General features: G+C 32.0%; 4 protein-coding genes across 6 annotated transcripts; 2 read left to right on the top strand and 2 right to left on the bottom strand.

Annotated features, from left to right (window-relative positions):
- Nucleotides 1-533: 533 nt before the first annotated feature.
- Nucleotides 534-7604, bottom strand: LOC107632521 (putative sugar phosphate/phosphate translocator At1g06470). Of its 2 annotated transcripts, XM_088500775.1 has the most exons (13): nucleotides 7416-7600; nucleotides 5804-6677; nucleotides 5533-5702; nucleotides 4858-4943; nucleotides 4686-4735; nucleotides 4375-4442; nucleotides 4174-4274; nucleotides 3945-3957; nucleotides 2350-2534; nucleotides 1848-1934; nucleotides 1517-1611; nucleotides 1224-1375; nucleotides 534-939 (listed from the first exon to the last, which is right to left on the bottom strand). In XM_088500775.1, the coding sequence occupies exons 2-12, from the start codon at nucleotides 6331-6333 to the stop codon at nucleotides 1255-1257; spliced, it is 1506 nt and encodes a 501-aa protein (XP_088356901.1). In that variant the 5' UTR covers nucleotides 6334-6677; nucleotides 7416-7600; the 3' UTR covers nucleotides 534-939; nucleotides 1224-1254. The 2 variants fall into 2 exon arrangements, with proteins under 2 accessions (XP_088356901.1, XP_088356900.1); XM_088500774.1 differs by lacking the exon at nucleotides 3945-3957 and having other exon boundaries at nucleotides 2350-2550; nucleotides 7416-7604.
- Nucleotides 7605-8801: 1197 nt separating this feature from the next.
- LOC107632600 (large ribosomal subunit protein bL19cz) lies at nucleotides 8802-11584 on the top strand. Of its 2 annotated transcripts, none has more exons than XM_016336292.3 (5): nucleotides 8802-8920; nucleotides 9035-9403; nucleotides 10232-10318; nucleotides 10429-10562; nucleotides 11265-11584. In XM_016336292.3, exons 1-5 carry the CDS (start codon nucleotides 8897-8899, stop codon nucleotides 11371-11373), a joined length of 723 nt encoding a protein of 240 aa, XP_016191778.1. In that variant the 5' UTR covers nucleotides 8802-8896; the 3' UTR covers nucleotides 11374-11584. The 2 variants fall into 2 exon arrangements, with proteins under 2 accessions (XP_016191778.1, XP_016191824.1); XM_016336338.3 differs by having other exon boundaries at nucleotides 8838-8920; nucleotides 9038-9403.
- A 3110-nt stretch (nucleotides 11585-14694) lies between these two features.
- LOC107632723 (actin-related protein 2/3 complex subunit 1A) lies at nucleotides 14695-21074 on the top strand. The gene is made up of 16 exons (XM_016336408.3): nucleotides 14695-14796; nucleotides 14896-15005; nucleotides 16110-16195; nucleotides 16347-16423; nucleotides 16587-16681; nucleotides 17197-17266; nucleotides 17582-17651; nucleotides 18190-18263; nucleotides 18360-18390; nucleotides 18929-19010; nucleotides 19356-19444; nucleotides 19554-19639; nucleotides 19876-19939; nucleotides 20201-20307; nucleotides 20521-20576; nucleotides 20697-21074. Exons 2-16 carry the CDS (start codon nucleotides 14936-14938, stop codon nucleotides 20765-20767), a joined length of 1128 nt encoding a protein of 375 aa, XP_016191894.1. The 5' UTR covers nucleotides 14695-14796; nucleotides 14896-14935; the 3' UTR covers nucleotides 20768-21074.
- Nucleotides 21075-21948: 874 nt separating this feature from the next.
- LOC107643999 (zinc finger protein ZAT3-like) lies at nucleotides 21949-22797 on the bottom strand. The gene has a single exon (XM_016347766.3). It carries the CDS (start codon nucleotides 22795-22797, stop codon nucleotides 21949-21951), a length of 849 nt encoding a protein of 282 aa, XP_016203252.2.
- Nucleotides 22798-26093: the final 3296 nt, after the last annotated feature.

Below are 26093 nucleotides of genomic sequence, written 5' to 3' on the forward strand. Positions count from 1 at the left end.
TCTTAAATAACTTTTTAGAAAACTATAATTTAATTTTAAAAATTGTACTAAATATTAATACTACTACTTTTCATAAGTCAAAAGTTAAAAAAAAGTTACTTTTAAAGTTCCCAAATGACCCTATGTAACATTAACCATATCTCATCGATAAAAATCAAAAGATGGAATAATTTGATAAATTTGAGTAGATTATTATCTAACAATTCTCAACTATTAACTTCACATGATATTAACTGTATCAGAATTTTTATCATGTAAATAATATACCACTTTTTTTTTTTTAAAATCTTGTTGACATTACTTAAACTTCTATAATATATATAATATACAAAACTATATTTATTAACTTTTTCTTTTGTTGTACCCTTTCTTTTATTTATTCTATCTCTCTTTGTATAGTTAGGTATCAGTTAATTATGAAAAGGAGATAATTTCCTTAATATTATCTATTTGGGTCCAAAATCCAAATACATTTACAAATAACACTTATTTGAGAAGTTGTAGTCATGGCCTCATGGGCACTACCTTCCACGTTGATAAGAAATTATTAACTGCATATAGTATATATCGTTATTATACATGCAAAATAACCATCATCATGATGAGAAATGATTTCTATACAATCCTGAAAAAAAAAATCATCTATTCCAATCTGTTGTGATCTCATTTATATGTTATACACTCCAAAGAATGCCAAAATCTGATTATTCACATATTCAACCAGAATACAACAAAGACTGGATTTGGTATTGGTACCATCTTGGCAACTATAGCTTGAAAATTTTTTCTCAATTTCATAAAAGCTCAAACGAAAATTAACATCAAAATTCCAACAAGGGACATCATGGCTATCTGAAATCTGAAAATATGAGACCTTGCTAGCCAACATGCAAGTCACAGAAAGATAATTTTGCTCCCTTTGTTCTTCAGAATTTGAGGCTTTGATATGCACAAAATTTAGAAACACCAACTTCAGTAAATAGTAATGTGACTAAGTACACATGTGACATTTAGAAAAGAATTTAATTTTCATGCATGGTTAGTATAAAAGAGTTTAGACCTACTACCTTAAAAAGTCATCTAAATGCATGAATTTGATTAGATTGACTGTTTAAACCTCTTTATAATGTGCATCAAAATTAAACTCATTAGTGCACTTGTAAATATATAAATGAAGGGATTAAACATTGCATATTTTATCTTGCACCCAATGAAAGACTTACTTGGTTCTGGGTCCTTTGTTGCATCAAGGTCTTAAATGGCATCACCATGTTCATCCATCTCCTCAAGAATAACATATTTGGCAGCAGAATCTGTTGCAAGATGCTCTGACACACCATTCTCACTTGTGTGCCCCTTCTGAAGCTTCTGGTATCTGAAACGAAAAATAAAAGGGAAAAAAAAAATAAGAAAAACATTTTTATCCCTTTGTTAAATCAGCTGGCTTAGTTAAACAACATAAAACAACTGCATGTTAGGAACTGTCACTTGAAATATACATCGGTTCATGACTTACTTGTACCAATTGAATAAACTGACGCCAACGATGATAATGAATAGACCAAATCCTTTCAACCAAGTAAATTCATCATGAAAGTACAATACTGCAACCTACATATGAACAGCAAGAACACATAAGATTTAAGTTCAAGTAGATGTATCATGTATAATCAGCAACCTTGATGTGAAAAGTTTATAGATACAAATATGCATTTAAGCTATATAGTTCAGTTATACAAGTAGAATATCACATAGTAAACATGTAGTCTAGAAATCTGAGCCAAAAAGAAGAGGGGATGCTACTGGATAATTATATCAGTGAACAAAGTCATCGAAAGGAATGATACCAATATGGTGACAGCCTCCTTTACAACCCCCGCTATTGTGACTGTGACAGCACTAGTTACCGAGACCAAAACATATTCTGTTAGTACCTACGCAACAAGAAATAAAATATCCAAATGTAGGAAAGATCAGTGGCTAACATTAACTAATGTCTGTAAATAAATAAAATCTGTTCTAAGACATGTCAAACCAGAAACAAGTCAAGCATTAACTAACATCAATAGAACTCGAAAGTTACACTTACCTCCCTTGAGTTCAGTACAATTCAACCTACGTTGACCTCCCATTAGAGGCGTTTGGTACATATTATTACCAAAATTTCAAGGGAAGTCAATGTATGATCTAGAAACAGAGGAGAGCCAGGTTGAATTTCACCAAATGGCAGGGGAGGTCAGGACAGTGTAATTTACGTAATAAATATGTAAAACTCGCTTTTTTGGTGTCAGGGAAAAGGGAAAGAGGAACAAAACATGTATGCATCTTAAAGGGAATATATAAGCCTACCATAAAAAAGGCGAGTGCACCACCAAAAAGCAACAGCAAGCAAGTTCGTGTTATGTGCCATGAATTATCAAAGTACTGGTTTTCTCGGAATTTATCCCATGGATCTAATGCAAGCGAAAGAAGTGCAGTAAGCATTGCCATGACTGGAGCTACGTAGCTCATCAGGGTAAGCGGATTTTTTAGACCTGAAATCAGTATCATCTGGAAAGGTAAATAAATTTTTTGCTAAAATATGACAGCATTGATAAATATTTAGCTGGAGGAAATTCAAGGGAGGATCAAGTGAAACATTAACAAGCGTGCACTAGAACATGGAATTCAGAGTTAGCTCCCTCAGTCTTCAAATAAACAATATCCATCTATAATTTAAGACCTCCAAAGTCCACATGAAGTGCTTGGATTTAAAGTGCCCTGGGCTCTCTACAGGAACATTTATTTATTTATTTTGAAGTTAAAGAAGATTCCTGATGCTCCAATTTTATATTGTCTTCTCTTTCCAACTTTGTTAAAAATAGTCTCTACATGTGATCCTCATTTTTAATTTAATCCCTACACACATTAAAAAAGTTTTAAATTTGTTCCCATTTTATCCCTGTTGTTTGTTGCTGCTATAATACAGCAGGCTTGGCATAAATTCACAAGAGGTATAGGAATCAAAACAATAATATGTGTCATGTATCAATAGCAAACTATTACTGAATTTCACAAGGAACAAATAATTATCGTTGGTGACACATCAGATTAATTTTCAATTTGGTCCTTAAACTTCACCTTTTTTATAACTTTAACAAACCATGTTCAGGTTCGGGGTATTATAACAATTAAATTAGCTAAAGCCACCAAGTTGAACACGGCTTGGTAGTTGGTATTTGGTAAGAAGAACTAAACTAAATTTTAAGAATGTGTATCGTATTTGGGGATGTAGCTCAAATGGTAGAGCGCTCGCTTTGCATGCAAGAGGTACAGGGTTCATTCCCCTGCATCTCCATTATTATTGTTTTTGTTGTTGTTGTTGATGTGTACAAAAGTAAATATACTGTTGCATACAGGAATAAAAAATATTTTTATCCTAAACTTTTCAAAAGAAATATATTGTTTCCTTGACAAGTATTCACACCCACAACTAACATTTAATTTATGTTTATTATACTCCTAGGATCTGATAGGGTGACCCCAAACAAGTTTGGTTTAGTTTACAAGAAGAGAGGCAAGTAGTTCTACTTGCTGGCATTATTTGGCTGTTTGTTCCTTTTGAGCTAAGCTAACAGGCATGAGGGTAGTAGTCTTAGTCCTAGCTGCTGCCTAAAAATACTAGTTGACTAGTTAGTTTTCAGTTTTGTGCATTTTTCTGTTAAATCTATTAGAATTGGAGAGGCTGAGCTCCCTCCATAATTGGTAGTTCCAACCATGTATTCCTATAGGGACTGTGATTTGCAATCCCTAGTTCTTCAACAAAGCTTATCAATTCTGCTAGCTGCTGAATCTATCAGGATCATTCACATATTGGGATTTATGGATTTGATTGACCAAAAGCAAAAATGAATATGTAAATATCAATCATTTTAATCGAGACTAGTGAGATTCACAGAACTTACCATAGGATTCTTTCTGCCAATTGGTTTTGCAGTTCAACACGCAGGACGAGAATGAAAAATCAGGTCCAAACCCAAAAAACATGAAGCAGCATTGTTTAGGTTATAAAGAATGGCAAAAATAATAAAACAGGAACATGCTTGTGCAAGTGCAATTGTGTGTTGGTAATGCAGGTATAATGCATCTGTAGAAAAAGTATAATATAGAAAAAATGAAATCTAAACATAATACCTGCAAAAGAATCTGAGTCATGCACCAGCGGAAGCCAGACATAACAGCAGCAAGCATGACAAGTATGAATCCAAATAATTCAAACTCTGTTTCTTTTGCGACTGCATTATACCAAAGAAAAATAAAATCCAGATGCAAGGTTTGAGATACATATTAAAATATTAAATTATCACCATGAAAAATGAAGGGCCTCATTTGTACCTGTTAATAGTATCCCAATGGAGATTACCATGATGATGCCTGATAGTTTAAAGCTTGGTGTCTCCAACCTTCCAACATATATTTATATTTAAATGTTAGGTAAGATTATAATGTGTATATAATGTTATATACATGAAATTATATATATAGCTGAGAGCGTTTTTATCTGAAGTACGTCACTTGAGATCTCTCAAGAATAATATTTGCTTTCCATAATACTCCCACAATTTTCTTGGAGCAGCTCCTTAAGATTTAATTTTTTTTCCCTCAAATAACCACATAATTTACAGAGGTAATTACAAGAAATTCACCTGAAAGCAAACGCAAACAGAAGTAGAAAAATTGGAGCAGCAGATTTACACTGAAAAGAGCAAAGGAATGCGATTAAGGTTCGGAAGGATGATTACTTCCATTAAAACAGGAAAATAAACTCAAAATGACATTTATCTCAATTAACATGAAAAGAAAAGAAATGCTACTTACCATTGTAGCAAATGTGACAGAGATGAAAACTAGAGATGCATTGCTCAGGTTAACATCCATCGCTGTTCCAATAGCAGTTGGTACAACTGTGAAAGGCAAATTCCATCTGTGGCATTAGTTGATAGAAAGGTTAATATTATAATGGCAGAAATTTGCCAAAAAAAGTGCGCTTTCAGGTGGAAGATGAGAGGAAGTAAAATTAATAGAAGTGTCACTTGACTCACTTCCAACCATCCTTTGCTAAGATCAATTCATATTGCAAGCAATTTTGTGCATTTGAGTGTAAAAGTTGCACTTAAATCAACAAATAGAAATAACTGATTATTAGGTTATCTATTCAACATGTGAACATAGTTGAGCATCCATATAGATAAAAGTCTAGCAAAGTTCCACGAAACTAAAAGCATATTCAAATAGAATAAACTATGGTCTGTTTGGGTGGACAGTAAAGCACATTTGTGATAATTTCTACCCCTTTTTTATCCTCCAGCCAAACATACCCCAAATATCTAACATTGATGTCCAGAAGAGCTACAACCACTAAGCATTGCAAATCTAAAGCAATATGAAGAAAAGTTAAGTGACGTGGAACATTTGGCAGCTGTAAGAATAATAAAGCAACAAATTGTCAGCAAAATGTATTAAAGAATATGGGAGAAGAAATTGGAATCATACCTCTCCAGAAGTAGTCATTCCAAGACATAACAACACTGCTTTCAAATCTCTCAGACCAAAACCAGGTGATAGATTTAGCTAAAATAGCTTGCATTGCAAAGTGGATGGTATTCATCAAAAAGGGAGCTGGGAACTTTCCCATATGATCTCCTAAAAGAGTTTTATTGTACCTATTCAAAATATTAGAATGAGAGATAAAAGTTAAAAGAATATAAATACGCTAAGCAGGTAGCAATGCTTCTGAAGACCAAAGCATAAACAAGGAACTTACAAGGTCAAAAATAGACTGAAAGTGTACCACACAAGTATAAAAAACAATGTCTTTAAGATATTTGCTGCAGAAATAGGATCTTTGGAGCCTTTTACAAAAGATCCAGTATCAACCGCACGAACGGAGGAGTCAACACCAGTCATCCCCCTTTCCGAGTTGTCTTCAACATCAAAAGGCACATACTTTCCAGATCCATTACCGCTCTGATAACTTGAATCCACATCCATGGTACCTGTAAAATTCTTTTGCATACTCCTCCTTTGCTGATACTTCAGGTGAAAGCGTCTGTCTCTATCAAAAGATATGCTTTGCTGCTCGTTCTTTTGAGGAAAAGGCAACTCAAAATCCGAGTCTTCCTCTAAACTAACATCTTCATCCCTGAGTTGCTGCTCCAAATGGACTGTTCCATTATCATCACACCATCCTGAAAATGAAGGTTCTCGACGAAAGCCAGACCCTATGCTTCCATTGTTGACGTCATTGACCTCGGTGAAGTCAACCACCTCTGAAGAAAATTCACTCTGTACCATCTCCTGTATTTTTAGTTATATCCATGACAATGTAGATATCCCACACAAATCTGTTTAATATCTTCACTTACAACCAAATCCAACATAAGATCATTTGGGAGCAAAGACAACTAGTGCATTAACTTCTGTTCAGGCATAAACCCTGCCTCAATAATCTAACTCGTGAAATCAAGATTGCCTTTGCGCAGATGCGCCCTTGGTATATACCGAGATATATTCCGAATCCAATCCAGCAGAAGCAACAGCTGCAGATCTCTTGGATAGCTGCTCTATAGTTATAAACCGATGACGGCAACTTTTCAGATTCAGGTGCAAGTCAAAATTTTCAGAGGTGGCGCCTACATCTGCCAAATTATATTCAAATTAAATCTGAACACAAGTTTCCAATAAAGAAAACATGAAAAAAAAAAAAAAAACTTCAAAAGTTTGGAATTTGATTAAGAAAGAAGCAAATCAGTTCCCCATGATTATAAATCACAGATCACACATGTGCCAGCGGAAAAGTCATTTGAATACAAGTTCTTCTTAATGATCTCAACTATATTCCTGTTCTTGTTCTTGTTATATTTAACCACTCAACTACTCATTTAGCTTTTTTAACATCTAGATGCATTGCCAAACCACAACTACCAACAGTTCCAAGATTAAGAACCAACGTGCCATGCTATAATCCTAAAAGTAGCTAAAGCATCGAATAAATATTCAACAAAATCAACAAAAAAAAAAGGCAAGTAACGATTTTTCTTTTCTTTGCAGGTATTCAACAACTATTCAGAAATCCGCTTGAACTAAAATCAGCTCGCGCTAAACCAAACATGAAGCTCGAAAAAAAAAAGGCCAGTAATTTTATCAAAAAAAGAAAAACAAAATAATTTTTATTAAAAAAAAATAACAACAAAAAAGAGAGAGAATTAAAACAGAAGACCGTTTTAGACTAAAGTTTAGGTCGTGTTATCTACGAACGAAGAAGCTTCGTAAAAAAATCGAAAGTTTGAGATCAAAGAGATATTTTTGTTGACGCCGACCATATAATTTTGTAACTAGAGTGCTACATTGAAGTAATCATGGAGAACGGAACTAACCTGGGGAAAGATCGGATCTTGAACTATGAGTGCTTCGGATCTGAAACTTGGTACGGAAATGGATCAAAATGTTAAGAGGACTTAAAAAGCGTTTCAAAGACACCGGTAAATGAAATGAAAAATTGACCAATGTGTTGCTCAAGAACCAAGCAAAGCTACTTGCAATTAAGTTTTACTACCAAACTATTTGACTTGATTATACCGCCATATATATATATTTTTTTTAGAAAAAGATAAATATATCCTGATTTTTTAATTTGTTTATTAATTAAAAATATAAAAATATTTTTTATTTTTTAAATACGAGTCTTTTTATTTTTTATTTAAAATATATAAGAATAAATAGATTATTTAAAAAAAAAATTAAATATTTCATTTTTTTTAAAAAAATTATTTTTATATTTTTAATTAATTAATAATTTATTTATTTTCGAAATAAAAACTTAAAAAGTCAATGAGTTATTTATTGTTTTTGTTTTAAATAACTCCCTCCTCTCTCTATATATATATATATGAAAGTTTTTAAATATACCGTACATCGGTGTTTTAGTAATTTTTAACCGTTAATCTTAATTATATATATTATATATACTTTTTATAATTAAGATCAACGGTTAAAAATCACTGAAATACCAGTGTACTAGTACACTTGAAAATTTTTCATATATATATATATAATTAAGATGATATTATTATCATTCAAAATTTTAGATAATAAACTATAATTAATCAGCTATAGTAGATTTGTGCGAGTATTAGCAATGTCATTAATTTTTTTTTAGTGAAATTGAAAATGTCATCAATACTCAATAATGACTAAATAACATAATCACAATTCCAACTTAAGTCCTAACTAACACACTTTAATAGGACCATTCAAGATTCAACAACCAATTGCTTTCATTTTTTTTTTATGTTTGTCTCTCTTTTTTATTTTTTCATGTATCTTGTTTTGTAAATTATTTTTTCTATTGTAGGAGTATTTATTGTTAAGTAAAATGTTTAATTATTTATTAGCTTATAAACACATCAATAAGTAGAACAACTAAGCCGAAATTTGAAAACTTTTTGTCTAAATGAGGTTTAAATCTTCATTACTTATTTAAGAGATGATGAGTTCTTTCTGTGTGTATATTGTACTTTTGGAAACATTTCAAGTGCACCGGGAGTACCGATGCACCAGTTGTTTTAATCGTTGATCTAAATTATAAAAAATATATATAATATATATTAATTGAAATCAACGGTTAAAACAACTAGTGCACCGATACTCTCCGGTGCACTTGAAATGTTTCCTGTACTTTTTGGTCAAATTTTTGGTACTGGATACTTTTTCCTTTGTTTTATACAGTTGGGCCGAAAATTTTGAGCAAGCCCAATATAAAGCCCAGATTAAGATTAAAAAAGTTTCACGTACGAAAAAAAAAATGGATAGAAGCAGATAAGAGTGCTACCGTTCCATCTCTTCCTCATCGAACACCATGGCTTCCCAAGTTGTTCTTCAGGTTCCTTCCATCTCCTTTCTTCTTTTTCTTTTCCTTCGAATTATTTATGATATAATTAACCAATTCATGAATTAATTTTTAATGTGAATTTTAAAAAAAAAAATCCATATGCAGCAGGCCATGATGCTTGGTTCTTCTTCAATACTGCAAACCAACCTCAATCAATGTTTTCCATCCAAGCCGTTAGGTTTCTCTGCTATGGTATCTTCTTTTCGTCGCAACGCGCCATTGATTTCGAGCTCGGTTTCATGGCGTTGCGCTCCTCTCATTGCAAAGCCTGCTACTTTTGTAGCCAGAGCTGATTCCAATGCTGAAGGTGCTGATGCTGCTGCTTCGGATGATAATGTCGAAGGTGGAGGAGAAGAATCAGCTTCGGCTTCTTCCGAAGCGGAAGCCGAAGCTGAAGCAGGAGTGGAAGAACAGGTGGAGGAGGAACCCAAGCCTCCAAGAAAACCTCGAGTCAAGCTTGGTGACATTATGGGGGTAATTTCGTCATTTAATTACCTCATTGTGTAATGTGTTTGTGTTTCCTACTGTTAGTATACAATGATTCAAGTAATTGTAGTTTTAATTGTGCACATTGTTTAAAGATTCATCAATGTTGCAGCATGTTAGGTACTACCTCCAGATAGAGATAACTATCCATTGCAGAGTTTAATTTTGCATAAGATTAAGAAAATCATCAAAGAAAAATACATAGTATTAAGGAGTCATGATTATGATAATTTGGATCCTGTTCTTCATCCCTTTATTGCAAGAGGTTGTCTAGGATTGTGAAAATGTGTTTGTATGAGTAAATATAGTGTTTATGTTTTTGGAGCCGAGGAAAAGTAATTTTGTGGAGATGTTGGCACGAGTTTATTTTCATGACTTCTTTTTCGTCGTCTTTTAATAAAATGGTAGGACAGAAACTGATCAAGTGATTAATGGAACATAGAAATACTTTTTCTCGTAATTTGGGAGCACATAAGACTTTTGCTTTTCTACAGTTTTAAGAGCATTCACTTGTTTGCGTGATTGTTTGGTTTCAAACTGTCTGTACACCTTGACACATTCACATTGTATGTAACATTTCAGACACAATGAGTACTCATAAATAAGTGTTGCTTTAGTTCAATGTGAAAAATGATCTGTTTTACTCATAAATGGTCTTTGAAGTTGGAAGTTGGAATGAATTCATTTTTATAGTTTCTATTTTGAAGTTTCAAAAGCATAGGTGTATTGTCACTAGCTAGGTCTGTGTAACTTGTAATATCACCTTCAACACGGAAACAAGTATGTATCTGAGAGTGCATGCTGCCGTTCATGCAGATATTGAATCAAAGAGCAATTGAGGCTTCAGATAAGGAGAGACCAACTCCAGACCTTAGGACTGGAGACATTGTGCAAATCAAATTGGTATCCTGTTGGTTTCTTTTTTTTTTTTCTAAGATTATTTTAAAGTAAAATTTAGCAAGCCACTTCTGCGGAGTTGAATCTGACGATGATCTATTTTCGACCAACTACAGGAGGTTCCTGAGAATAAGCGTAGGTTGTCCACCTATAAAGGTATTGTCATATCAAAACAGAATGCCGGTATTCACACTACCATTCGAATCCGAAGAATCATTGCTGGTGTGGGAGTTGAGATAGTCTTCCCAGTGTAAGTTTCCCGCTTGCTCCGAGATCATTTATGCTATATGCAATAGTTTTCTCTTGGATGCATTCCAAGTTCACCACATATCACTAGGAAATAGTTATGCTATCATTTCCCTGCATCCCTGAAAAAAATAATAGAGGGTAAAAATGAAGCAGTTACTCCCATGTAATTGATGCTTAACATTGTGACATTGGTGGTGTGTTAGTACTGTCAGACAGTTTGAAATTGGTACCATGCACCTTTTGAAAGTAAACTGTTAGGAAATAAGCAGAGGATCATAGACCATCATAATTGAAGATATCGTCATTCTAGGGTCCATACAAGCATGTTAGGCTTCATTTTTTGCTACAATTGGAGTCACTTACATAAGCACGTCTTCATGTTTTAGTTATTGTCTTCCTGTGTATAAGAAACTAAGAATGTGATCCTAATATTTGGAATGGGGAATGTATGTTCAAAATGTGGGGTTGTCATATTAACTTTCCTCTAAAAGAAAGGAGCATGTGATACTCATGTGTACTGATAAATATATGCAATGCTTTGCTGCACAAATTCTGATTTTGACTATTGAAGCTTTAGTGAAATGGTTCATTTCCTCAAATTATCAATATATGCTTAAGGCCAATGTAATTTTCCTATCTTTATCTTATGAAGAAGCCCTATCGTGTTTTTCTTGTCCTATGATTCACATGTTTACTGTCGCAGTTACTCACCAAACATCAAAGAAATCAAAGTAATAAACCACCGTAAAGTTAGGAGAGCAAGATTGTACTATCTCAGAGACAAGCTTCCCAGACTCTCAACTTTCAAATGAAGGACGCATGCTACCCGCATTTCATCACTTCATCTACAAAGTTGTCTGCTGAACCAGTAATGATCACAGGGCCATAATTCAATTATTTTGATTCGTTGCGTTGTTGCAGAAAATTGTGATTTTTCTTAACATTTAAATTTTCTGTCAAGGGAATTGAAACAAGTGTAGCCACCCTTTATTTGTAATATTTCATGTTTATAGTGTTTTTGTATGCTTGTTATGTGTTAGAAAGCCAAGCTAAGAAGAAGGCATCACTATTCACTAGTAAGTTCCAAGGAATATCATGCATAATCTTTCCACTCTATTACTGTTATAACCTGCTGTTTTTCTTAGGTACACTGGGGTATGTCTTTATCAGCTATGACTCATAAGTGATGAGTAATAGTAATTATATCAACCATCTGGTCCATTTTTCTGATTGTCCTTGTAAAGAGATATTTATATTTTAGATAATTTCATAATAAAACTGGGTCTAACTTGCTGAGTTGAAGATACATTTACCTATTCATGAGTTCTTCCAACTTTTATTAAATGTGTCCAAATATAGGTAAACTTGTGACTAGATAAGATCTTTTTTTTTTCCCCAGTCAATTGCCTCAGCCAGATCATACTACACAAACAAAAAGATGTTCATATTCAGAGAGGGTGGATAGTGGATTCAACATGGGTGGGAGTAATGAATCCTAAGCTCAAGCCATGTTTATTAAACCCCTTAAAATTCAAGTTGGTATTCACGAGTTGCTATGTTGCCATTTATTAGAAATAAATTCTGAAGAACTAAAAAAATGTAGAAATAGGATAATGAATATATCTAATTATATTTACTATATCATTTACTATTTTAAAAATTTTACATTGATAATTGAATGTTAGTGTACAATTCTTTTTAGGGTTTGGTAAAAGAACTAACAGGAAATTTTTAATTAAAATCCTAAACTTTTTTATATGTTTAATTAACTTTCAATGTATTAAATATACTAAAAATATTTTAACCAAAAAGATACACTAAAAATATTAAAAAGTTTTTTTTGAAAAAGATTAGAAATTTCAAACGATCTTTTTAATTCTAAATAAAGTTTCAATTTTTTTTAATCTTGTCAATATTTTCAATATATATATATATATATATATATATATATAATTCTTATCTATTTAACAACTAAGATGATAAATCAAGATTTCTAATCATCACTCAAACTAGTTTAATTTAAAAATAGAGAAAATAATAAATAAATCCCTAACCTTTTGCCCCCACGAACATTTTCGTCCCTGACTATTGAAAAATACTTTTAAGTCCCTGACCTTCACAAAACTTGGACGGATCAGTTCCTCTGTCCAAATGCTTCCGTCAGGAACTGATCCGTCCAAATGCCTCCGTCAAGGACTGATCCGTCCAAGTTTTGTGAAAGTTAGGGACTTAAAAGTATTTTTCAATGGTCAGAGACAAAAATGTCTACAGGACAAAAAGTCATGGACCTATTTATCCTTTTCTCTTAAAAATGTGATACCCAAAACAAGAAATGTAAGAAGACCTCCCATAATTAATTAGTCTCAACATCACTTACTGATATGAATAATACTATTATATTTTTTATCTCTCAAATTTCCAACACATTCACAAAGAAAAAGAGAATTTCTTAAAACTCAATACATATGGAAAGATAATTAAAGCACACAAATTTCAAACTTTTATATAGACAAAATAAAAAGGTATACTTAATTGTTAAGAAAGGTTATTATTGACTATCAACAATCAAATATGAGTTGTAACAAAAGTAATAGAACTTGTAAAAAGTTCAACTTGCTACATTAGTTGTTTTGATAAATATGATGACTCATGAATATAATATATATCTAGTCATTATCTTTATTATCTTTGACCTATTTTTCTGATGTAGTTAAACTTTACAATTCTTATTTAACTATTACATTCTAAACATTTCTAGCATGTTATAAATAATTTTACGCATTTTCCAATCCTCTAAAATTTTATAATCATATAAATTATCATTTGATCATTATTATTTAAGTTGTATTTTAACTTTTAAATTTAACAATTAAAATGCTTTTTGGTTCTTCTAACATAAGTACATAACAGTCATTATGCAATTTTTTTTTTGGCCAGAGAGTCATTATGCAAGTTGATTTATATATTATTACCAACAGCAAAGTTTGCCTAATAGCTCCCTCATCGAGGAGCAATATCGTATAAATATTTTGGCTCAATTAAACTGTTAATCTGAAACAAACTCTTGCAAATATAAATAACAAAAATAAATTTCTTGCAAATATTAGTATGCAATGCAATGAGGAATGAGCCGCTTTTTAATTTTTATATGGAAGAAACAGTAATGTTATTCACTGTTATAGGCTCCGTTTGTTTTTAAGAACAGAACAGGATAAGACATTGAGAATAAGATATGATAAGATATTGATGGATAGAAACACAAAATTTTATATTCTGTTTGGTGATAAATTAGAACAAATTATGAAAATTCAATTTATTTTCATTTTTTTATTCAAAAAATTTGAGATGAAAAATATAACAATAAAAAATATAATTATGAAAAATTAACAATAATAATAAAAGAAAAAATAAAAAATAAGTTGTGTTTCTTGTTAGGGTTTCCATGTCCTTCCTGTCAGGATGGACATAAAATACACTAATTCAGTGTCTTTAGACACATTGTCTCTGTTCATATCTCCTCTGCTAAACACGATTTTGTATTTCAATATTCTGTCTTTATAAACAAACACAACCTATGTTATCTAAAAGTGTAAAAGGTTTTCTATATTATTTAGGAATTGGAAGATAGCTGTGAACAAATTAAAAAGTTCGATTTAGTTTGTCACAAATTAGAGGGTTGGTATTAATCCAACGGCTAAATTTAAATTTATCAAGATCGGACGAACGCCAATAACTTCACAAAACCAAACTTCAAATTTAGTTTATAATACTAAGAATTCAATATGTTTATCATCTAATTTTAAATTCACTAAGTTTGGCATAATCTCTCTATACTCAATTAAGAGATTGTGGGTTCGAGTCTCCTATAAAAAAAATTCACTATGTTTCAAATCGAATCCTAAATTTTTTCTTTCCCACAATTTTAAATCTCCCATTTATGAATTGTAATTTAAAAAAATTATCTCTATATTCATAAAAAAAACACACTAATAATTTATAACAATGCATAACACTTAATGAAAATCCATTACCAAAAAATTAGCCGCAACGATCCCCAAACTAAAATTTTCTTGCGGAAAAAAAGTACTGTAAATATAAATAAAAATGATTAACTGTGGAAATTTTATAAGAAACAAGAGACACAGTCCATATTTTCAGTGGAATAGACAAAAAAATATTGAAAATGATAATGATGATGAATTGACGACAAAAACAGTGCCAAACAAACCCTTTCGGTGTGTCACTTTCATCTTCCTTCGCACGCCAACAAGCACTTCAGTGTTTTCTCTGTAGCATAGCATCTCAACCAATCTCTCCTTTCTTCTCAATTTCAGATCTCAATTCTCTCTCCCTCTCTTCAGCTCAGCACAGAAAATGGCGGTTACCGCGGTTCACCAACTAGCACAATGCATCACTTGCCACGCTTGGAGCGCCGATCGATCCAGTAACTCGCTCTGTCTATCTCTATGCTCTGTTTCTCTTTTCTCTTTTTTTTTTGTTCACGATCGGAATTAACGCGATTTAGAGCTTCTGTGTGTGTTTTTTTCGTGTTCAACGAAAATTTATTCCACGGAAAATATAAGGTAGTTTGTTAATTTGTTTCTAGGTCTTGGATTGGCGGAGTTTTATAGTTTTGTAAATGGATTCTGACTCGATCTGATATTTGATTTTGTTCTTCGTTTCCGTTGTAATCCAATGAAGTATCATCGTGTTTGGTGGCGGAGATGATAATATCTCATGTTTCAGCTATCAAATCGTTTTGCTTTTGTAGCGATTAGATCCTTAAAGCTTGGGAAAAAATGTTTAAAGAGTTAGTGATTAATCGTGGAGAATGATTGATAAGTAGCTTTTTTTTTTTTCATGTTGACATCACATTTCTGTTTGAACAAGATTATGTTTGCCGGCTTATTTGAATTTTGAACAACTTAGTGTGCTTTCTAATTTTAGAGAATAGTGTTTTATATATATATAATGGAAGTGAGTTGAACTATTGTAGAAGGAATCTAGGATGTATAGAATTGAGCCCCATAGGTTTAAAAAAATGGTACTAAAACTGGAAGCTCTAGACCTAGGGCAATGCGTAGGTAAATAATGGATACATGTAGTGTGCGGAGTGAAATATGTTGCTTTGATATATGAAGATATTTGGAGGAGGAGGAAAAATAAGAAAGTTCAAGTTTCCTTCATGTTGTTTAGATGTTTGAGATCATCCTAATCTGTGTTGGAGTTTTGGATAACAACATGATAGCCCTTAAGTTTTTTTTACTGTCATTATTGTAGACACTCATGGATAGATTATGTTTTGGAATAATATTTTTCCCAACATAACCATGGCAAATGCACTTAACCTTGCCCCTCCACTAAAATCAACAGTATTTTCTGTTATCAAACACCAGTTTTGTGGCAACACAAGGCTAATACAGAAAGCCCTTTATGATAGCCATCCTTTACCCTTCCCTGACATTGCTTCCAGTCATACATATCTTGGTCATAATTTGCTGCTTCATGAATTCTTAATATATAATAATATATTAATATACTTTTGTAGTGGTTGCATTATGTCCAAACAACAGTGAAGTTCACATCTATAGATTGGTTGAAGACAAATGGGAAAAGGTGCATGTTCTCCAAAAGGTACCCTGCTAATATTCTTTCTCTGCTTAATTGAAATGATTTTGGTACTGATTTTATACTCTCCTTCTGTATGTCAGCATAGTTAGGTGAGACCTAGTTGGCTAGGGACTTTATAAATAGTTTCTGAGGAATTTGTTGCTTTTTTTTACAGCATGACCAGATAATATCTGGGATAGACTGGGGCGCGAGATCAAATAAAATAGTTACTGCCTCCCATGATCGGAATTCGTGAGTGTCTGTGTGATCTAGAACAATAGATCTCTCTCTCTCTCTCTCTCTCTCTCTCTCTCTCTCTCTCTCTCTCTCTTGGGCTTTCGGACATAATAGTTGTCAATTTCCTGTTTTCACTTGCATTGCAACGATTTAAATGCAAACCCTTTGTTCTCTGTAGATATGTCTGGAACCTTGAGAGATCAGAATGGGTGCCCACACTTGTTATCCTTAGGCTAAACCGGGCTGCTCTCTGTGTTCAGTGGAGTCCGAAAGGTATGAAGGATGCTGCCATGTCCTAGTAACTCTCTCAAGTCATGAACTTTACTGAGAGGAAAGAATTATTCAGAAAGTTTTAATTTATGCCTAGAATTAATCATGTTTGTGGTGGCTAAGTCATCTGAAATCTAAATCAAATATAGGTGTTGTTGCTTTTTGCATTTTGTGTAGGACTCAGATCTCTCTATTTCATTGCCTACATTCTGAACAGGTTGACTAGTTGTTTGCACTTATTAGATTTGTTGCAAGATTTTACAATGACTAATTTGTTGCCATAAACTAATGATAGTTAAATCCTGGTCATGTTTTTTCTGGTCCTATTTTATTTTAAGAGCTAAGACTATGGCGTGATGTTAATGTCAGAGGTTTGGTCCTCTACGAGGTCATTTTCCCCTTCTTTAACAAGTGATCACTCCTATATAACATTTCTTCTTGTTTTCCAGAATTATTCCATAGTTTTTGTTTTTCTGGTTCATTTGTTTTTAATGTGTGTCTAAGTTCTGTGCTAGCAGAAAACAAGTTCGCAGTGGGAAGTGGAGCCAAAACTGTTTGTATATGCTACTATGAGCAGGAAAACAACTGGTTTGTCCTTGCTTCTTTCATATGTTTTATTTTTCCATGCTTATTTCATCCTGGCAATGTAATGATTATGTTTTTCCATTTTTTCTTTTGGGCATACTTATGACTTTTCCTATCTTATATAAGTGCAACAGCTGCTAGAAGTAGAATCTGACATTGAAAATAGCTTTTCTGCAAATTCTAAACTTGTATGTTTTATGAGGTTAAAAGAATATCAAAATGTATACATGTATACCTTATTTAATTATTAGATGCTGCATGCTGTTTTCTGTTCTTATTCTTTATTTTGTTGATTTGTTTCCTCTCTTTTTTCTGCAGGTGGGTCAGCAAACTAATCAGGAAAAGACATGATTCTTCAGTGACAAGTGTCTCTTGGCATCCTGATAATGTTAGCATTCTAACTTACTTATTCATATGTGTTGAGACTTTCTTGTAATTTTACAATAAATAGAAGCTAGAACGCTTCCTTGTAGGCTTGATAAGCTTGTGGATGCACTTCCTTGCCATTCTGGAAATTCTTTCTAGTGATTAATAAATTATATTAATGGCTAATAGACAAGAAAACTACTTGTTACTCATAGATTATTATTATTAATCCTCAATATTTCAAACATATAAACTTAATTTATTCTGTATTTAGTTTTTAAAATTTTATTTAATTTATTGTTTCATCCAAATAGAGGATGATATAAACCATATTATTCAATCGGGTTGGTCAAAATGAAGTACTTTGAACTTTATATGTGACAAAAGATTAACTTGAAAACTCAAGGGTAAAATTATTAGACTATCATTAGCCTAGTTATGTTATATGCAACACTGTTAGCACGCTAGTTTAACAATCCAATGTTAGATCATTGTCTACTCTCGTTTAGAAACCTGTTTAAGCCGCATCTTATTTTATTTTATTTTATATTTTGCTGCAGATTCTGGTTGCATCAACATCCACAGATGGAAAATGCCGAATATTTTCCACCTTTATAAAAGGTGTAGATGCAAGGTATGATAACAGAAACTCTGATTATGGTTAACATTCCTATATTTTTTTTTCATGCTTATGTTATACTACTCATGTTTACATGATGAATTGGCACAGGGATCCAAAAAAAGAGTCAAGGTTTGGAGAGGTATTCAATATTTAACTCTTATTCCTCATGTGAATTCTTGATAAGCCTCCTCCCCAAAGTCAAGATATCTATCCTTTCTTTTATTGTTGATGAGGTTCTCAGATTTAGTGCCAAGTATGGTATTGACATATTAGGTTCATTGCTTAGGTATTATATTGATGTAGATAGTTGATGATCCTTATTCGCACAAATAGGAAGCTGAATATAGCACTTGTGAACTTAGTGAATAGCTGTGACATTAAATTATTTTAATTTCGTATGCATGCTGCAGTATATGAATTTCTTGTGAAGTTCATGATAGTTCATATCCTGTGGATATCTTATTGAGTACTTCTGAGCATTTTGATTTGATCAAATGATTGAATTCTTCTGAAGTTATAAGATCAATTGAGTTTTGGTTTCCTACATATTTTTCTTGTTAATACAATTTTTCTTCCATTGTATAAGTCATAAAAAGAACAAGAAAATAGATGAAGGAAATGGACAGATATGTTGCATTAGTGTGGCCTCCGCTTATAGTATATATCTTGTGTAACAGTTAATTGTTCAGCTTGATTTGTCATCATCTTGGACTTTTGGAGTCAAGTGGTCACCAAGTGGAAATACTTTAGCTTACGTAGGTGAGAATATTCTACTCTCTGGCTTGATATGCTGGCTAACCAGAATTGTTGTTGCCAGTTTTTATCTTTTAGTTTTGGATTTTGTTTTTCCAAAGTTAAGGTTGCTCATTGTGAGTTTCACTCAGGTTTAGTCATTTTCTTCATGCTTTAACAAAGAAGATTGAGAAGCATATACTTGTGTTGTCAAGTTTTCATGGTGCACAAATTTGATTAGTTTATCTTGCCTTATCTGAATTTTCTCAAAAATAATTATTGGAGCCAAACTTCTATCAAAGCCATGCAATTTTATTCATATATCTCTGTTATAATCTTTTGTGACCTACTGTATTTGTTGCTATTTTGCAGGCCATAATTCTGTGATATATTTTGTTGATGATGTCGGTCCTTCTCCTTTGGCTCAAAATGTTGTGTTCCGTGATTTGCCTCTCCGTGATGTGGGTCAGCATCCATTCTTTCTAAAGCATTTTCAATTTTTCAAGATTTTCGCCAATAATTTGCTGATATTTTCTTGAACTGGTGGATCCTTGTATGATATGTTTTCAGGTGTTATTTGTTTCTGAGAAAATGGTGATAGGCGTGGGATATGATTGCATCCCAATGGTCTTTGCTGCAGATGAAAGAGGAATTTGGTATGTGAATGCTCAAATACGGGTTTATAAGATTAGTGTATCCAATTTGATTAGGCCAAGTCATTGAGGCTATGTCAACTTGTGTGAAATCTTACTAGAATTAGACATTAGTGGGGTTTTTCGTATATCAATCATGCTGTGAGTGGGAGATGTTGCTGTGTGTTGATTCGTCTTTTTTTATTTTCTATTTTTTTAACTTATATTTTGGTTATTAACTTATTATCACTTTTCTATAGGAGTTTTATCAGGTATCTTGGAGAACGGAAAGCAGTATCATCTGGATCAAGATATGGCTCACAGGTAACTAAGTTTCTTAAAAAGGATTGTCCAATATAGTCGTGAGAAACTGACATGTTTTGTTTTTTATTATTGACTGAATCCCTTGGGTATCATACCGCCTTTTTGGAGCCATATATGAATGCTAAATCAAGTTTTAGATAGATTGGTGTATGGCATTTCTTTGTTGCTATTTTATTTTTTTGTATGCATGTCATTGTCCTTTTTATGTTGTTAACACGAGGTTTGTCTCTCCCTTTTATCTAATTCTGTCTGCTTAATCAGTTTTCTGAAGCATTTGGGAAGTTTTATGGCCAAGCCAAGCTTGGAGTGAGCAATGATGCCGTCGAAACTTCAAGAACACGTGGAGTTGTACACGAAAACTGTATAAAGTATACATCTCCTTCGCGACCTTCTCTTACTTTCATTTGGTTGGTTATATAATATTATTTTCTTCACGAGACTCATATTAAAATTTTATGTTGTGGACTTGCTGCTACTCGTTAACCATAATACAATTTAACTAACAGTTAGATTCACGCATCTTATGTATTTATAAACTGTATTAAGTTCATTGATTTACTGTCGGCTTTCTGGGCTTGTAGTTCTATCATCCCTCTTAGCAGGCAAGGGACACAGATAAGGCGATTCAGCACATCAGGTTTGTGCAATGTGGATGATCTTCTGAATTTCTTTTCTTCACTCCTTTTATAATTCCATTTGCCAGTTTTGATTCAGCTACATTAGCTAAAGCCCTAAATCTTGTTCCTCAAAACTGCAGGATTGGATGGAAAAATAGTCATGTGGGATTTGGAAACTGAGCAAGATCTTTTGGAACTTTTAGTACATTAGTAACTTGTCCACATTTGGTGCCAAAATATCTTAGGTAATTGTCGCGTGCAGCATTATTATATACATACAATGTAGATTAAAGTTTTTTTTTTTTTTTTGTAATTTTATTTCAATAAAAGAATATCTAGCATTATCATAGCTAATATACGCGTGTAGATCTGTGAGTGAACTCTGCCAAGACCTTAGATAACAAGAAAGATGAAGGGTTGGGAAAAGGAAGAATGTTATGTGTATTATTTTGTGTATTTTTTTGTATTAAAAATTATTGATAAGAAATGAATAAAATTTTAAAATTATATCATGAAAAGAAGATTACGAAAAATGTATATAAAAGTGATTAAGAAAAGCTTAAACATTTCTATAAATATGATGACAAGATAAAAGACTTCTATTGGTATAAATTTTGTGTGTGTGATGCTCAACTTTGTTAATGATGAATGTGGAGATACTCCTTGATAACTCATAAGTTAATTGACTTACCATATATATTTTTCAGTTTTGTCGTTCATTAAAATACCATATCGGAATTAATATATTTTTCTAACAATATACGTTATTACATTTAAAGTGAAAATTAGAAAACTGCTATTTCTTTTATAAATGTTCATCGTCTATTTATTTCTCTTAAAATAAAGTTATCATTGACATAAAAAAAATAGTTATCATTTATTTTCTATTAACATAACTTCGGACTCGTGTGCTCCGCATAAGGTAAGAGTAATTTTCAAATTCCAGCTACAACATGGGTTTATTTGTGTTCTAAATGTAGAAAATAATTATGTGAATTTATAGACATAACATCCTGAATTATAATCAATCAGTGATAATTGTAGTTCAGTTCGAATGTTAATACATATGTGTTTTACAAAGTGTAAGAATAATGCAGATAAAAGGTAAAATAAGGGGAAGAAATCAATATTGAAACTTGATCAATATTGTAATAATGAAAGAGAATTAAGGAATGGATACATATATAGTGAGGAACATTAAGCAGCGCACCGTTAGCACTACATCAATTGTGTATGTGACTATGAATTAATAAGGTCAATTAGCTAAGTTTTTTTTTTTTTTTCCAAAGTCAATTAGCTAAGTATAAAAGATATATAACCTAAGATACACACAGCTGAAAAATAGGAAATTAAAATAATTAAGAATAAGAAATGAGGCAGGGTAGGCTAAAATTAAAGACCCAACCTCAAATCCAGAGTGAGTGTTGAAGAAGAGCAATGGTAGTAGTGTTGATCAATAGGAGCAGGCAAATTGAGGTCAACAGGGAGTAGTGTTGACGTTGACCCATCAGTCTCATCAATCTCAGCTTTCTCCCAATGACACCTCTTGTGTCCACCAAGAGCCTGGCCACTGGGGAACACCCTGAGGCATATGCTACACTGGTGGCTGGCGATGCCGTCGCCGTCGCCGTCGCCGTGGTCAGCATGCGCGAGGAGGTTAATGTTTAGTAGATGATCCTCGGTGGTGGTCCGAGTAATGGCAAAGCAGCCCTTGACGTTCTTGTGACTTGCTCTGTGCCCTCCCAGTGCTTGATGAGATCCAAACACTCTCTTGCAACTGGAGCACTCAAATTCTTTGTAATGATAAGAATCTCCACATTCCACTATCTTCACTTCATTAGACTCATCATTTTTAACCGTCTCCCTCCCACTGTTCGCTAGCAGCAGGAGACACGTGGCAACCTCTTGATCCTCCACTGTGACGCCGCTCGTGTCTAGTGGTGGTGGGATGAGGTTCCGAGGAGGATTTATGCCTCGCCACGGCCGCTCAGGGTGGCACCGCATGTGGCCATAGAGAGCCTTCCATGACCAGAATTTCTTGCCGCACTGGGTGCATGGACGCGTGATCTTCGGCGCCTCCTCCGAGTCTCGGTTCTTGTTACCTTTCACTCCTTCTTCTTCCATTATGCTTATCAGTTTAGCGCTCTTCTTTCTAGGTTTACGGCACCGAGTAAGAGATGATGATGATGAAGAAGACGACGAAGGTGCAAACTCAACACCGACACTTCCAACCGCAACCATCAAGCATGAATGATTTGAGTCCAGAGAACCTGAATCGGCGGCGAAGGAAGAGTAGTTGTTAATGTCGTTCATGCCTGGGATTCGTAAATAGCAGTTGTTGCAGTTATATTGCATTTGTTATTGTGGGTATGTATATATATATATGCAGTAGCAGGAAAGCAACTCCTTTGAATTTTCAAGTATGGAGACAATGCAAAAGGCATGTGTTGAATACAAACCCACTCGTCCCTGGCGGTTACTGGCAGTTACTATACCTCTCTCACACTTTGAATTGGCAGTTTCTTCCTAGTTTCATTATTTCGTCTCCTTTTTTTTATGCACGTGTGTAAAATATTTTAGTACAATTACATTTTGACATGATCATTCATTAAAAAATTAATTATTTTTATATTATGTAATTAGATGTACGTGTAAAATTATTTTAATAATATATTAAAATTAGATTTTTTATTTTAAAAGAAAAATACCACTATAAGTTTTTTATTATTTCAAAAGAAATTTAGATAAAATTGGTAATTGATCATGAGATGTTATTTTAACAGTAATGTTATAATAAGAATTTAGTTACAATATAAAATAATTTAATATAAAAATTTAATCATGTATTGCAATATTATCATTTTTAAAAGTAACGAATATTCAAATTTGTTATTTAAAAATTTATCTAAATACATGAATTTCATTTAGATAACTATATATTATATATCATCAAAACAAAACTCATGTAATAATATATACAATTTGAAAGGTGAAAACTCATATTTGAAATTATTTAAGAATTATTAGTTGAATTTATAAATTTGATTAAATTATCATTTAAGTATTTTTAATTATTAATTTTATATAAAAATAATTGTATGTGAGCCTTCATCTTTTTTAAATTATAATCAATCACTCAATTATATATAATTTATGGCTTTAATTATTATATATTGATTGTCTAAGAGTTTTAAGCTACTATACTTAAATCATTTGTATAGCCATGTTATGATCATTGCTAAAGATTTAGGGGTTGCATATGGTGAGGAGTTAGATAGAACAATTGAATTTTTTTGGATGCCTTTTTTGATGGACAAAGCTATAATTTGGTGACACTGATGGCAGCAACAACAACAACATTATAGCAATTTGATGCTCAGTACAATGGTGAAATAGCAATTAAGAGTCTTCATCAGAAATTCTCTGTCTTCTTTGAAAAGACACCGGCAATGCTTATATATGTCCAAGTGTTCCTTCTTGGCGAGCTTTTAGTTTTATGACTCCATGCACAAGTGCACTTTGGATTTAGCTTAATTGTCTCACATTTTTCCTTTTTTAATTATTATTATTAGGACTTTGTTAGATAGACAATGACTTTTATGATGAATAATAGACTATAAAATTGGTCAAATAAAGTAAAAACATACTACACCTCAAATTATCCACCTAAATTTTAATATTAGAATAACTATTCACACACCTAGTGAATTGAATATCTGATATATCTATTGTTTACATTGTTTAATATTTTTATTGTTGTTGTTATTAATTGCAGCAGGGCAGCATCAATAACATATAACAATTTTCGATAGGGCAAATGTAGTCATCAAATGGATCAAAGCAGGGAATTGTGAATACCATATAGGATATATCTATATTTTTTAGAAATCCCTTACCTCTGTAGTTTTTATATGTAATCCAACAATCAACTATTAATTAATTCTTGTACATTTTGGATAAATATCTATATTATATAATTTATTTTTAATATATATTTTATATAAATAATTAATTTAATAATTAATTATTAAATTTAGTTAACATGTATTTTTAAGTACATGATAAATTTAATATTAGTGAAAAGTTTTAAGTATTTTTATTTAATAAATATAAAATAAATATATTAAAAATTTAAATTTTTTATATTTTTAATAATAATTTTTTATTTTATAATCTTCACATGTGCCTTAAAAGTATGATAAACTCTTAATTATTTATAGAATAAAGGTCTATATCCAAGTCATAATCCTAACAAAGTTCAACCAAGTATTTTAAATTCACACGCGCACGCTTTCACTATCATCGTTTCTACATCCAAGTCATAACCCTAATAAAATCCAATCAAATATTTTACATTTACGCGTGCACATTTCACTGTCTTCGCTTCTTCTTTGTTATCTTTTTCTTTTGTTATTATCATCACCAACAATACCAATATTTTGCTAACATATTTATTAGTTCTAATTTCTTCTGGTGCCATCATTAAATAATTTCAGTTTATTTCTTAGTTTATTTGAGGTTCATTTGGATCCAGAAATGAATTCGATGTGTTTTTGTTGACGATTGAGTCTTTTTATTGCTTGTTCAAATCCGAACAAATTTTTGATTCATTTGTGAATAATTGAGGTTCACTTGATGCTGCTGATAAGTATTGACCAAATTTTTATTCTTTAGGTAATTTCGAATCATTTCTTAGTTTAATTGAGGTTCATTTGGATCAATAAATGAATTCGATGTGTTTTTGTTGGTGATTGTGTTTTTTTTACAACTTGTTTAAATCTGAACTAATTTCGATTCATTTGTGTGTTAATTGAGGTTCACTAGATGCTGCTGATAAGTATTGATCAAAATTTTTATTCTTTAAGTAATTTCGATTCATTTCTTAGTTTAATTGAGATTTATTTGGATTTAAAAATGAATTCGATGTGTTTTTGTTGATGATTGAGTTTTTTTGGCAACTTGTTCAAATTTAAACTAATTGAGATTCACTTTTTTTTTTTGTTTTTTAATTCTATTGAGGTTCACTTTATACTGATAAGTATTGACTAAATTTTTAGCAAAGAAAAATGAAATTATTCATTATCACTTTATTCAATTGTATTATATTTCATTTCATTCCATTCAATTTGTCTTAAAAGTCATCCCAATTTTTAAGACAAATTGTTCATCGACAACACACTTGGATTGCAAATGAATCAAAATATTATTATAATAACACCATTGTATAATAACAAATGAACCGAAAATTGTACATTTTATAAACTCAAAAATTCCTGTAATTTCGGTGCATTTATGAGTTAATTGTATTGCAATCATTATGTAAATCCAGTGCATTTGATCTTATTGTCCTGTATAATTCAAAACTTTTCTTTTTTCTCCTCATTTTTCGATTCGTCTTCTTCTTTGTCATTTTTTTTCTTCATCTTCTCTTTATTTTATTTTTTTTAATTCTTCTTGATTTACTCTCTTGAAAAAAAATAAAACAAAAAAAAAATATCAAACAAAAAAAGAATAAATGACTGTAATAACATGAAAAA

Source organism: Arachis ipaensis, chromosome B1 (assembly GCF_059453495.1).
Source record: "Arachis ipaensis isolate K30076 ecotype BB chromosome B1, ASM5945349v1, whole genome shotgun sequence".
In the NCBI taxonomy this organism is placed as follows: domain Eukaryota; kingdom Viridiplantae; phylum Streptophyta; class Magnoliopsida; order Fabales; family Fabaceae; genus Arachis; species Arachis ipaensis.